Consider the following 13,594-nt stretch of genomic DNA (forward strand, 5'->3'; position numbering starts at 1 on the left):
GTGGACTTCAGTTCTGCTTTCAACACACTTGTTCCGAGCAGACTGCTGTCCAAGCTGCGCGGTCTGGGAATCGGCGAGCACACCTGCAGATGGATCAGAGACTTTCTCACTGATCGCCTGCAGTCAGTCAGGCTGGGGGACCACCAGTCCTCATTCCTGTCTGTGAGCACCGGGGCTCCCCAGGGCTGTGTGCTCAGTCCAATGCTGTACACCCTGTACACCCATGACAGCAGCAACGTCCTTGTGAAATTTGCGGATGACACCACTGTGGTGGGGCTGATTGAAAACGGTGACGAGACAGCCTACAGGGAGGAGATCCGGAACCTCGCTGCCTGGTGCTCCCTCAATAACCTGGCACTCAACTCCTCAAAAACTAAGGAGTTGGTGCTGGACTTCAGGAGAGGGAATGAGGTTCTTGCTCCTCTTCTCATTGGGGGAGACCTGGTGGAGAGGGTCAGTGACTTCAGGTTTCTGGGAACATACATTTCTCAGGACCTCACATGGGGGACTAACACCAATTCCCTTGTGAAAAAGGCACAGCAGCGCCTGTACTTTTTGAGGTCACTGAGAAGGGTCAACGTGTCCCGGGACCTGCTGCTGTCCTTCTACAGGTGCTCTGTGGAGAGCATCCTCACCCACAACATCTTGGTGTGGTTCAGGAGCAGCTCTCAGGCTGACAAGAAGGCTCTGGAAAGAGTCAGAAAGTCAGCACAGGGCACCATAGGAGTGCAGCTGTCCTCTCTGTCAGACATCTACGACACCAGGTGTCTGCACAGAGCCACCAGCAACACCTGTGACAGCTCACACCCTGGGCACAGCCTGTTCTCACTGTTGCCCTCAGGAAAGAGGTACAGGTCCATCCAAGCCCGTACCTCTAGGTTTGCGAACACCTTTTACCCAAGTGCAATAAGAGTGCTTAACACTAAGTAACTCTTCCAAACTGTGCAATATTCTTACAGTTCGTACCCGTGCAATATACAACCACTCTGCTGTACAATGTACTATAAATACTTGAATACTTTTTTTTTACATATCCTTCTAATTTGTCGAAGGTGTTGGTGCACTGTTTCGTTCTTCTTCTCCACTCTTATCTTTTCATTTGCACTACTAGAACTGTCCTTTAATCTCGTTGTACACTGTATAATGACAATAAAGGTGATTCTGATTCTGATAATTAATTGCGTCGTTAATTGTTGGTGGCGCCGGCGGTCATTCGCATATTTTCCGCTGCCGTGTCTTGCCTTGTTTAAACGTACAGTTGATTTCCTGCACTGTTTGAGTTGATTTATGCTGGCTGTGTGGTAGTAAAGAATGTTACTTGATTGTTTGCTGAGCGCCGATATGTGCATCGTTTTCCATGCCTGCTTAGTCAGCGGAGGGTGGGGTTAGATGATCATCTATTATCTGCGTTCATTTAATAGATACACAATAGATTATTATGTATAGCTATGTTCACTATTCATGTGAAGAAATGCAGGAAGTTATATGGGCAGAGAGTGATGCTGTTTCTTGTTGTTTATTGTTTCAGAGTGTGTGAGTGTGTATACGTACACGTGTCGAAATAAGGCCCACTGCATAGTGATACCGGTCCCTCTCTCCTTCTTGTGTCCTGACCGACACACCTTCTTGGATGCTGTAGCTCATTTACCCGAATCAGCTGTAGTACCTATAATATACCTACAATATTATTATTAGGAGCAATAACGTGTTCAAATTAGTTTTTTTAAGGCCAGATTCTTTTACGCAACCAGTTTATCTTCAACTCTAATTCATGTGTTAATCATATTTATCAGTAAGTTTCAGAACCGATAGTGATGATCATCTGCCCCGCGACTGACGAAACATGCTGCTTTGTTGAAACGTCCTACCGAAGGCTGAATTTAGATCTGTCGATCTGTGCTACAGCACCCTTTTTTCATATGGTCAGTAAAGGTAGAGTGCCGTGAAATAATGTCATGTGCATTTAAAATCATACAGGTAGATAGGCTACCCTAACGTTTTTTATTTGTGCACATGCGCACTAAGCCTCGGTAGGACGTCTCGTGGGGAGGAAGTTTTGTTAGGATACCGGGACTGAACGTGAAAGCGATGAACTTCAGCTTGTCAGTCTGCTCCTCCACTGAACTCAATCTGACACAGCAGCTTGTTAATACATTGCTAATAAGCCTGAAATGAAGGCTAATGGCAGATGAATAAATAACTAATACATGCTAGCTATGAACATATGTGCAGTGTTCACATATGTGCAGTGTTCACGAGTATTCTCTCGGTTGTCATTCATGTTGAATAAATGACTTTGTTAGTGTTTTTGTTCTGCTTAGTTTAGTTATCGTGTTAGTTTAGGTTTAAAGTCGTTAAGTTCATGTCACTTTTGGTGTGGGTTTGATTTTCACTTCCCCTTTTATTTTGGTAAATGTCATGTCTTCCTGTCTCGTAGCTTCCTCAGTTGTTTTGACACATCTCCCCTAATTCCCTCATGCACTTCACCTGGTGATCCTTTAGTAATCACTCGCACCTGCCCTTGATTCCCTCTTCCCTATAGTGTCCCCAGTTTCTTTGTCATTTGCCAGTGCGTCATTTATGCCTGTTGTAGTGACGGGGAGATGAAGCCTCATGAGGCATTGAACCACTTGCCAATTGGTTCGAGAAAGGGTTCATTTCATTCGTTTCATGTGCACACGAAACCACCTACTGGCCAAGTGTATAATAACAGGCAGCTGTATCTGAACCATGTAATGTGTGATGCATTGAATTGTTGTGTCTGTTGGGAATGACTATGAATTACAAAAAATGTATGACCAAATAGTTTCTGTACATACTGTATATTATCACATATGTGTATAATACATTTTTTGAATGTATTTTGTGTGTGTACATTTTCCCAAAATGGTAATATCATAATATGGCAGGTTGTGCAATGTTTTTCTGAAAATGTCATGGGCGTAATCAGGCAGAGGATCAAGCCAATTTCATTCATTTTTATTCAGAAACAAGAGTTTCTGAATAATAGAAACTCTTGTTTCAACAGTTTTTGGTTTTAAACGATTTCTTTTTTTTTTAATCAACCTCTCCGGCCATGGAGAAGACCCTTTCACAAGGCACAGAACTGGGATCCAGTTTGGACACCAATGCCCTGAATCCAACATCTTTCACAATACTGAAGGGCTGTGTGTCCTTCACTATCATGGAGACAAGGGCTTCATCCAGCTCCTGTTTTCTGGTGGCTGGTTAAAAGATAATAAATACAGTGTTACTTGTCTTTATTTGCACAATAAACAAAAGCAAACATGGAAAAATTGTGATAGTGTGTTTGTAATATTGTTATGACTTACCTTGGCTAGATGAAGCTCTAGTTTCCTCCTTATTCTCACGCAAGGCATGGTAATGCCTTAGCATGGATGAGGTGTTGTTATTGTACCCCAACTCCTTGGAACACAATAAACACCTCACCTTTGAATAAAATAAGAAACCGTGAAAAATAGTTCTTGATAAGCAAACCTAATGCGCCAGTAATAATGTTAGATTTAGCTTAACTTGTTAGGAGATATCAGATCGAAGTGTTCCCACACAGGGGAAATCCTCCTCATCCTCGCTGGCTCCATCCTGATAAACAGTAAGATGGAGATGGATATTTTCTGAAGCAGCACTTTACTGTTCTCCCCCCTTCAGCAGCTTTACAACAACAACACTTCCTGATTTATTCCTTGTTATGCATCACATGTGTTTGAAGCAACAACTGAGAAGCTAGAAGGACTTAGACAGGTAAATGTGAGTCAGAACCACAAAGGCAGATTCAGCTAATTATTTAAAGTTTTTAAACATGCTGATGTAAATATTTCAACATGAAAATATGCAAATAATAATTGGGAACATAAATGTGTAAATAGCTGACTGTATAAACAATTTATTTTTAGCAAATTAACTAAAATATATAAACTAACAACTGGTAAACTTTATAATATAATAATATGCAACACACACTTTGGCACTTCCCCCAGGGTGCTAATGTCCGTAAGGGAGTCACCCGGAATGATATGAGTGTAGCACAAGTCCGTCTAACCATATATAGCGTTGTTTTAGCTGTCGAATAAATTTTTCACAGAGAAACATTTTCCAGCAGTTGTTCGGCGAAGTGATTTCTGTTGTCTTTATTCTTTGGCTTTTTATCTCTCTGCTGGTATAGAATACTTTGATGTATCTGTCTCTGCTTTCATTCAAATGTTTGTTGTGTGTCTGAATTAAGTGTTGTAGTGTTAGATCCAGAAATGTGGCGAGTGTGTTGACACAGCGTTTGACATGTAGAAATTCATTTAGTTGTTATTTTAGCTGTGTTTTTCACATTTAAAATAGTTTAAACAGTCTTACAGCCCATATAACGCTGTTTAATTTGTGCAACATCACTATATTCTTTCATGTTTCGTGCATTATTTCACACTCTGTTTGGAACCCTCTGGTTTTTATTTTAGTATGTCTTACATCATTTACATTTTTTATTTTACTGTTCACTGTTCTGTGTGAGGCACATATCTCAAATAACCTTGAATAAACTCAGAGCCTGATTGAAATTGATCTCATATATCAAGACATTTCCCATATCGACCAAAACTATATTTCATTCGTGGTTTTGCAAATGTGTGGACATGCTCATAGCTGAATAAGAAAAAAAAACATGGCAATGACTCCATCTTTGAAACTATCTGCATATGTCATTGTGTTTATTGTCCAACTCTCTTTTAGACTTTTTTTAAAAAAAGATTTGGTTTTAGAGCAGAGGAAGTTTCTGGCAGTGCTTCAGTATATTGGACCTTGGAAGTCTTGTAAAACAGCTCTCAAGTCTTTTGTCATTTAGTTGTGAGGCAGTAAACACAGACCGACGCAAATGTGAAGTGATTATATGAATGGATGAAATTTTATTCAGAATATAGTAAAAACCACAAAACAACAGGTAGAAAATAAAAGATAAAACATATTATAATAATAATAAAAGAATAATTAAAACAAAGTGTGAACACTTAAAGACTTAATATGTTGTGGAGTGGGAAGAAGAAAAGAATATTAGACTAATGTAATTGTATCCCCTGCCAAATCACTGGTTGTTAATAATCAACCAGATACTACACTGCTAACCTCTAATAGATACCCACACAACCAAGAATCAGACTGGCCCACTGTGAGCGTGAGCAAAAAATTGAGTTTTGAGTGTTTAGTGTTTTTCTAAATCAAACAGTTTGCACATGCAAAGAACTCTTTGGGTAGGAGCACTTCTTAGACTCATATAAGGTTGGTAGGAGGTGCTTTTTTTCACTTCTCGCCTTTTTTCATTTAAATAAGGCAGTCATTCTATGACTTAGTTTGCACACTTAGGATGACAGGAAGCTTAGTGCAAGAAGCAGGTAGTATTAACTCATTGGCTGCCAGCCATTTTCAGAGCAGTGGTCAAATTGACATCTATTGAAGTCAATGGCAGCCAATGAGTTTTAATAGGTAGGAGCAATGAAACTCTCATGTCATGAGAGTTTGACAAGAATGACCACAAAGTGGTCATTCTTGTCATTAAGAAGATGGTGTCTCTGCTGTCTTACGTTTCACGAAGTCTGTCATAATCTTTTTCTGCCCATATCAGACGGGTGACGCGTATGTCATAATCAGGAAGTGTCAAGTCCCAGCAATACTCAGGGGAGAGCAGCCTGCTTGGTTTGTTTATCCAGAAGTACTTGTTTAGGTGACTTTCGTCATGCCACTCAGCCTCCACATTATTCATTTTGTCCTCCAAGATTCTCTGATAGCAGACATCAGTCAAATTCTTTACATTTTTCCAAAACCCTCCAAAGATTGCAGCATGGTAATAGAAATCTCCGGTTTCCATGAATGCTTTGGAATTAGGGTGTTTGTCATAGGTGAACCTGTACTTAGGAAGTTTGTAATAGTGGGCATGGAGCAAGGCCACAGACTCCCCCAAAGCTTCTGGGCCAAATCTCCCTTTAAACTCTTGATCCACATCAAAGCAGAACACATATCTGAAGCTGTGACGAATCTCTGACTCTATGATTTCTGATATTGTCCGCATTCGCACCATAGAGATGTCCTGCCACCTGGAGTGCTTTTCTACCGGGATAACCTTCAATTTTCGCAGAGGACCAAGTTCAATGTTTGGAACCTTCTCTGGTGTATCTGTAAACACGTAATATGTCACTGGTAATCCCAACATGAAGTGTTTTTCTGCAGAAGTAAGGAAGGTCTTGATGTAGGCATCCAGGTACCTTTAGAAAGAGATGGGGGTTAAACTATCAAACATTTATGATGATGAGGAAGCCCCACTTTTAGCTATTTGGGGCTCATAACAAAAACAGGGACATTTGTGCTGTATTTAAATCTGATTTGTATTTGTACTTGTTGCAGTTGCAATAAAAAGTAGTTAATAGGGAAACAAACCTGCCTACAGCAAACACAGTGAGTGCCACAGACGATTGGAGATGAATGTGCATTTGCTTGTAATAATGAGGGTCAAACATTTCCTCCCATATGATGGGAGCCATCCAAGTTGTTCTTGTCTTAACATCGTCTCTGGCCCTGAAAAAATAAGTAAATACAGTGTTATTAGTGTTGTGCATTTGTATAATAATAATAATAATAATAGTATAGAGTTTTCTCAAAATAATATTAACAACAACATTCATAACTATCACAATGATTGTGTTGTACTGTATGTATGTATTTTCTTATTATGAGAAAAATGTAACAATTAACAATATATAGACAGCACCAGGTTCTAGCATTGAAGTATTGCAAGACTAATTAGAAGAAAATGTTTGCATTAAAGAATCATTTGCGCGCACAAAGTTGTCCAAAAACTATCCAAAAGTACAATACAGTAAAAACAAAAATACACAGGTCAAGATTATCAAGGTATTTAAAAGAAATACTTAAAAAATAAAAACATGCACTCTATAGAGAATTTATAAAACAAAGAACTAAGGACGCACAAAGTCAGCATGAAAGTATTACTGTCAAAGTAACATAAAATGTAATCCCTGAGCCGATGCAACCAATACTAAAGACTAACCTGTCTTACCCAAAGTCAAGTGTGTTATCCATATCGATGATCTGTCTATGTTGTTCTTCTTTGTCTGGTGAAAGGTCGACCACTTTTTTTAATGGGTACCTAAAATCCAACACCATCATTAGAGTGGAACACAATCATTTTGAAGTGATACTTGCAAACACATTGCATTTGTTCATACAGAATGAGCGCTTATGCTTCAATGAAGCCCTTGTCGTTCACCTTGAATATATGTAGTTTAAGCTGATAACGACGAAGAGAAGACAGGAGAGTGTTCCAACTCTCACAACCTTTTCATTGAGCCCACTGCAACGATACAAATGTAGAGAAACAAAAATCAGCCTAATTTAAAATTCATAATGATGTGGTCATACTTCATTCTGGATTCGGATGTATGGTAAAAACAACAGGAAATTAAATTTGAAATGCAAACTGATCCTGAGCCAAACAGTTTGAAATGTATGTTGTGAAAATTCATTATGTCTTGTTTTTTTAGAGAACAGGAAGTTTTCCTGTACCTTGCTAACCAGTTTTGACTTGTATCTTCCGGCTTCCTCAGAATTGTCACCTGATGTTACGTGGTGATGGGGGCTAGGGGGAGCAACCTGACAGCAGGAGGAGTGGTTGACCCGTCAAAAGCTGATATGGCACGTCACCACATAACATAAGGTGACAGTTCTGAGGAAGGCGGAAAATGTCCTGTCAAAAAAAAACGAACCAAAAATAAAAAGTTTGAAATGTATTTAAATTAAAAACATGCATAGGACAAAGAGGTTTGCTTCAGAGAGTACTTTGCCACTGGTACAGGAATATAGTAATATGCCTCAATCCTGAGTGAGTTTAAAATATGGAGTCGTAAAACCAGTTCCATCGAACTGGTTGTTCTTGCAATTCCACCTGATCTGCAGTCTCCCCTGTGGCAGTTCTGCGCTTTCATATGAAGCCACAAGCAATGACAGAGTAACATTATGAAAATATTACACCACAGTTCCACATGCATTATGAATTTCATAATTTGTGATGTTATTGTAATTTTATTCAGTCTATTTATTCAAATTCAGAACATGGTATTGCATTTAACTTATATTATAATCATAAACCTTGTAACTGAAGTACCTCATTTGCTTGGCTCAGTGAAAATGTGTTACTATTTTCACCAACAACAAAAATGAAATGTAAAAGATGTTACCTCATGGCTATGACACCCAGTCCTCAATTTTCCAGAAATCTCAAAGAACAGCATCCCTGACATACACACACACACACACACGTTCTGCAGTTAAAAACTAGTCTAACCGGAAGTATTGACCATTAGTATGTATTTCTGTATGCAATACATGTATGTAATACTCATGCAACTTTCATGAGTATTACAATAATACATAAATACAAAAAATATTACAGATATCAAACTGCATACTACATGTATGACCAGTTTTAAAGTAACACAATTGTTTAAGAAAACAATTTAAGACAAAATGCTTGTTACAAAAACATGTTACATGGCGTTTGTAGTTTATCTACAATAAACTACAGAGTATCACAGTTGTCCTAAAAGTTTCACTGGTATGCATTCAAAGAACATGAGCAGGGGTGATACTTACAAAGATTTGGATTTTCCTCTGATAGAATGCTCCAAATTGGTAAACTGATGTAAACAGTTGTGAGACGCAATCTCTCTGTTTCTGGTACTGTTATATTAATATTGGAAGCTGTATAGGTGTTAAAACACCTATACTGTCTTCAGAGTTGTGTGACAAAATGCTACCCTGCCGAAAGTCCACTCCCTCTCTGTTCCTGATACTATGCTTAGAACATCCTTCACTGGTTAACAGCAAGACCTGTTTTTCAGACCAGATGAAAACACTGTGCACTTCTGAGTCCCTAACTTTTCCTGTGTGAAGCAGACAAGACACTCCTCCTCCAGGTCCAGCATGCCACTGCACTGTAACAATGATAGAGTTAAATGACTATTGGAGAAGGACCTGGGAACTAAATATAGGGAGGAAGTTTGGTCTGAGGCAGTGAATTCATTATGGGAAACATTTCTATGCAATAGGTTAACAGAGAGTTAGTTTAGGATCCTTCATAGGATGAAACCCACTCCCCAATCACGTAACACTGTAAATCCTGCAATATCTCCATTGTGTAGCAAGTATAAGAAAGAGATTGGTTTGTATATGCACTTGATTTATTGGCCTTTCTGGAAGAGCACAATATTCTTTTGTGCTCGAGTTTTAAAACTCTGGACAGCACAGAATCAGCTCTTTTAAGAGTTTTTAACAATATCTTTTTAGCTTCTGACTCAGGTGACTGTCATGATTGTGCTTATGGATCTAACTGCAGCTTTTGACATAGTGGACTATGAGATTGTGCTCTTTCATTTAGAGCAGTGGATGAGCATTCAAGGTGCAGCACGGGCGTGGTTCAGATCCTACTTGGCAGATCATATTTTCTTTGTCAGCCTTTGTGCCTCTGTATCCTTCTCTGCTCCCCTCTCGTGTGGGGTTCCTCAGGGCTCAGTTAGGCCCTCTTCTCTCTCTATCTGCTCCCACGGGGAGCAATGGCATTTAATTCCACTGTTATGCAGATGATTGTCAGCTGTACAATTCACGAATTCCATCCAGCCATTTCTTAGCTGTCTTGATGACATAAAAGCCCCTGATGATTTTCACGACTGAAGACTGAAGTGATGGTTTTCAATTCAATTCAATTTTATTTGTATAGCACCAAATCATAACAAACATTATCTCAAGGCACTGTACATAGACAACATCAAACATTTTTGGTGGTAGGCTATCAAATCACAGTGCCCGCGAGTGACTCTCTGCTGCTGATTTTTAACAGGTGTGACTGTCAACAAGCTGAGGCAGGATTGGGTAGGTGAAACTGGAGCAGGGTGACTCAATCACAGTGCAGGAGAGCAGACAGACCGAGGCAGGCAGATGAATTGGTGGCGGGAGACCGGACAGAAACCAGAGGCACCAATCAGGAGCAAGGGCTGGCACACGTCTTCTGCGTAGTCTTCTGCATACTTAAAACATGATGACAGACACTTGGGGCAGGGCATAACAGCCAAGGGCCGTGACAGCAGCACACGTTAGGTCAAACACCAAATGTGTCATTTATATGTAAATAGCCCTCATTCTCACCTCATGGTCTCTCACCTGACACCCCCCAACAGAGCTTTGCATCCTTGCTGCACACAGCATTTGTTTTAGTGTGAATTTTTCAATCACATTAATTCATTCTGTACATTTGAATACATTCAAATTCATTCATTCAGTTTTTTCAAACGAATGATTTGAATTCATGTGAATGAACTGAATTAATTTGTGTGATTGAACAATTCACACTAAAACAAAGGCTGAGTGTAGCAAGGATGCAAAGTTCTGTGGGGGGTGGTTGCGGTCATGTGAGAGACCATAAGGTGAGAATGGAGTGGTGTGGAGGATTGTGTTTGTGTAGACACGGCAAAATGTACATACATTTGGCTGTGTGCCAGATGTCAAACTCATGTTTCACGTCAGGAAATTGCTCCCTCATCAGTTTTTGTTAACTGACATGGAGCGGTCAGTGGCCATCACCTCCACATCAAGGTCCTGGTCCATAAGATCATTCATGCCCCTTCTGAATGTGGTTCCATTGTTACAGAGCTGCTGGCCTCTGTCACCTAAAAAAATCAAGGTTGATAATTACTCATGGTACCACACTTTCCAAAATAGCAACTGCAATTTTACATTGGAATTCCACATATTCTGCTGATATTTGTTCTACCTGCACCAGTTCTGTGTGGAGTATCTCCTTCTTGTCATCTAACATGAAGAAGTAGCGGCGGAATTTTGCACTAATCCCTGGTGTGTCACATCGACCATCACCAGTCAAGTGTGGCCTCTTCCCATCCTCCTGTTCCAAATAAACTTGTGCCAAGAGTGCTTTTCTTTTTTCATAGTAAAAGTCCTCAATAGCCAGGTCCATGTATGCCTTCTGTATGTCGTAGAATGTCGTGTGCCCTATCATCTGGACACACATGGTCTCGCACTAGTCTGAAATAGTGACGTGTCGTTCGTGAAAGTTTCGTTCAAAATGAACTAATCTTTTATATGACTCGGGAGTAATGTGTCATCTCAGTGAGTGATTCGTTCATTTTCATGCAGTACCTTCCTTCGCCACATGGCAGACAGCTGCATTAGCTCGGTCAGCAGGACAGGAAACAGAAATGATTAGTTCAGGAGTGACTCAACTGAGTGGTTCGTTCGTTCATTTTCATGCAGTACTTTCCTTCACCACACGATGGCAGGCAGCTGCATAAGCTCAGCAGGAAAGGAAACAGAAATGATTAGTTCAGGAGTGACTCAACCGAGTGGTTCGTTCGTTCATTTTCATGCAGTACCTTCATTCGCCACACGATGGCAGGCAGCTGCTTAACCTCAGCAGGAAAGGAAACAGAAATGATCACTCAACTGAGCGAGCGCCCGTCCTTAGGTCACGTGACAGCTACCTAGTCACTGTCGTGCTGTTAAACAACAATGGCAGAGAGGATACAGGACACAAGTCACTTTATTGAGGTTTCATAGGGTTTCATATGGTTTGAATTGCTTATGGCATTTTGTTTATTATACTTTGTCATCTGAAGCAAACCATGTTAAGTGTTTGAGAACCGCAGTCTTTTTTTTACAACCCCCACAAGAGGGATACAGCGCCGACCGCTGTAAAAATGAACGAAATGAACGAAATGACTCAAAAAAAGATAAGTTCAATTTACTGTCCGAGAGTAAAAGATCAGAGTCAGTAAGAAGAGTCGAACTTCCCATCACTAGTCTGAAAGTTCGGTGTTTGTTTCCCTCCTGAACACAACAGCTGCTGCTGCAAGGAGGTTCACCACTGGCATTCCCCTAATTTCTGGTGAGGATTTCCACGTTACAAAATGGCCCTTGAGACATGTCCACTTCACTGTCCTCTGTGCCCCACAGTCAGAGACAGTCTTTGACATGAGACATGAGGAATCGTTGACGATGATCTTTTGTTCATGCCAGTCCTTTACATCTTCATCTCCTGATGATGATGTTGATGTGGGGGTGATGGTCGTGTCTGCCTGATAGCTGTCATCGGTTGGACTGAATGCAGGTGTACTTGGGGATGTAGCCTAAAAAAAAGGAGATTTCATTTTAATTCTGAACTCACTAACACTAATTGATATCAGAGTTCATTTAGAACTCCTTTTGAATGAATATACTGTCAAGTTGAAGTGCTCAATAACTGGCATATGTTGTAAGTAACAACTTTGAAAAAACAATTTATTTCATGAGCCTATACTTTGTGAAGTGGCTCTTCAGAAACTTACAGTTGAAGTCAGTACAAATTTGTCTGTAGTCAGTGTGGAGGGCGCAGGTCCAGACTGTGTTGATGTACCTGGTCTACTACTAGTTGCATCTTCCACCGACAGTAACGCAGCAGCAGACGTTAGATGTAAACACACACTGGGCCGTTGCGTGAAGACAAGCGTTGAATATGTGCTTAGATGGCCCGGGCTGTTCACCTGGGACAGTGGTGATGGTGAATACTGACGGAATAGTGGTTTCTTTCAGACTGTTTTTTTTCTCGCTCCAAATGCATATGGTTCCAAGTCTTCCTGCTTGACATGGCAACTGCAAATCCTGTGGTTTTGCAGTTTCCCCATGTCAACGTCCTCTCCAAACTTCGGGTGATTTATAGCTCGCAGCCACTGTTTGCACCGCTCCGGCTCTCTAACCGGAAAAAGGTGGAAATTTACACTTGTTCCTTTAGTTTGTCGAGATTGACAATGCAAGGCAGCACCATATCGATAGGAAAACGCGGCATCAAGTTTGATGTGCCAACAAGTCACAGGAATGTGCACTTTCACAGGGCTTGCGCTCGAACTACTTTCGGGAAGCAGTGGGTAGTGCTGTGGCAGGAGTGGGCTTGTGGGGCAGCGAGTGCAGTGCATTCAGGGAGTTGTTGTCGTTCTACATGAACCAAAATTAAATTTTTCTGCTTTTTGCTTGAATATTCTTCATTTTAAAGTACTGCAAAAAAAGTGCAAACATTTTATTTCCATGGCATATTGCATTTTAACTAGTTCAGTGTAAGCAGTTTCTGTCCTGCCCTGTATTTATCTAATCTAATTTTCTGTGTCTGTGTGTGTGTGATAAACATTACGTTACAGTTGCTGCTGTAGCAGATTGCAGCACTGGTCATGTATTGTAAAACTTATTTCGGGTTGAAGGGATAGTTCAGGATATGTAAAGTGGGGTTGTATGAGGGACTACACATGAGTGTGTAGTACAGAGAAGCAGGAAAGTAGAAAGTCATTCAAATCAAAACACTCAAGTCCAAGTGAAGTCACGAGCCACTGATGTTAAAGTCCAAGTGGAGTTGCAAGTCTCTTTACATTTTGTCAAGTCGAGTCTAAAGTCATCAAATTGAATTTGACAGACCTCTGGTTAACTGAGCTTCAAGTGGTTTTAATGCTACGGGAATACAAAAAACAAAAAACACGTAAGACGATCCATC

General features: G+C 40.4%; 1 protein-coding gene across 1 annotated transcript; it reads right to left on the minus strand.

Moving 5' to 3' along the window:
• Positions 1-4,882: 4,882 nt before the first annotated feature.
• On the minus strand, positions 4,883-9,001 carry LOC131459634 (N-acetyllactosaminide alpha-1,3-galactosyltransferase-like). The gene is made up of 6 exons (XM_058629644.1): positions 8,665-9,001; positions 8,250-8,305; positions 7,283-7,366; positions 7,073-7,162; positions 6,433-6,570; positions 4,883-6,260 (listed from the first exon to the last, which is right to left on the minus strand). Exons 2-6 carry the CDS (start codon positions 8,252-8,254, stop codon positions 5,579-5,581), a joined length of 999 nt encoding a protein of 332 aa, XP_058485627.1. The 5' UTR covers positions 8,255-8,305; positions 8,665-9,001; the 3' UTR covers positions 4,883-5,578.
• Positions 9,002-13,594: the final 4,593 nt, after the last annotated feature.

Source organism: Solea solea, chromosome 5 (genome assembly GCF_958295425.1).
Source record: "Solea solea chromosome 5, fSolSol10.1, whole genome shotgun sequence".
Classification (NCBI taxonomy): domain Eukaryota; kingdom Metazoa; phylum Chordata; class Actinopteri; order Pleuronectiformes; family Soleidae; genus Solea; species Solea solea.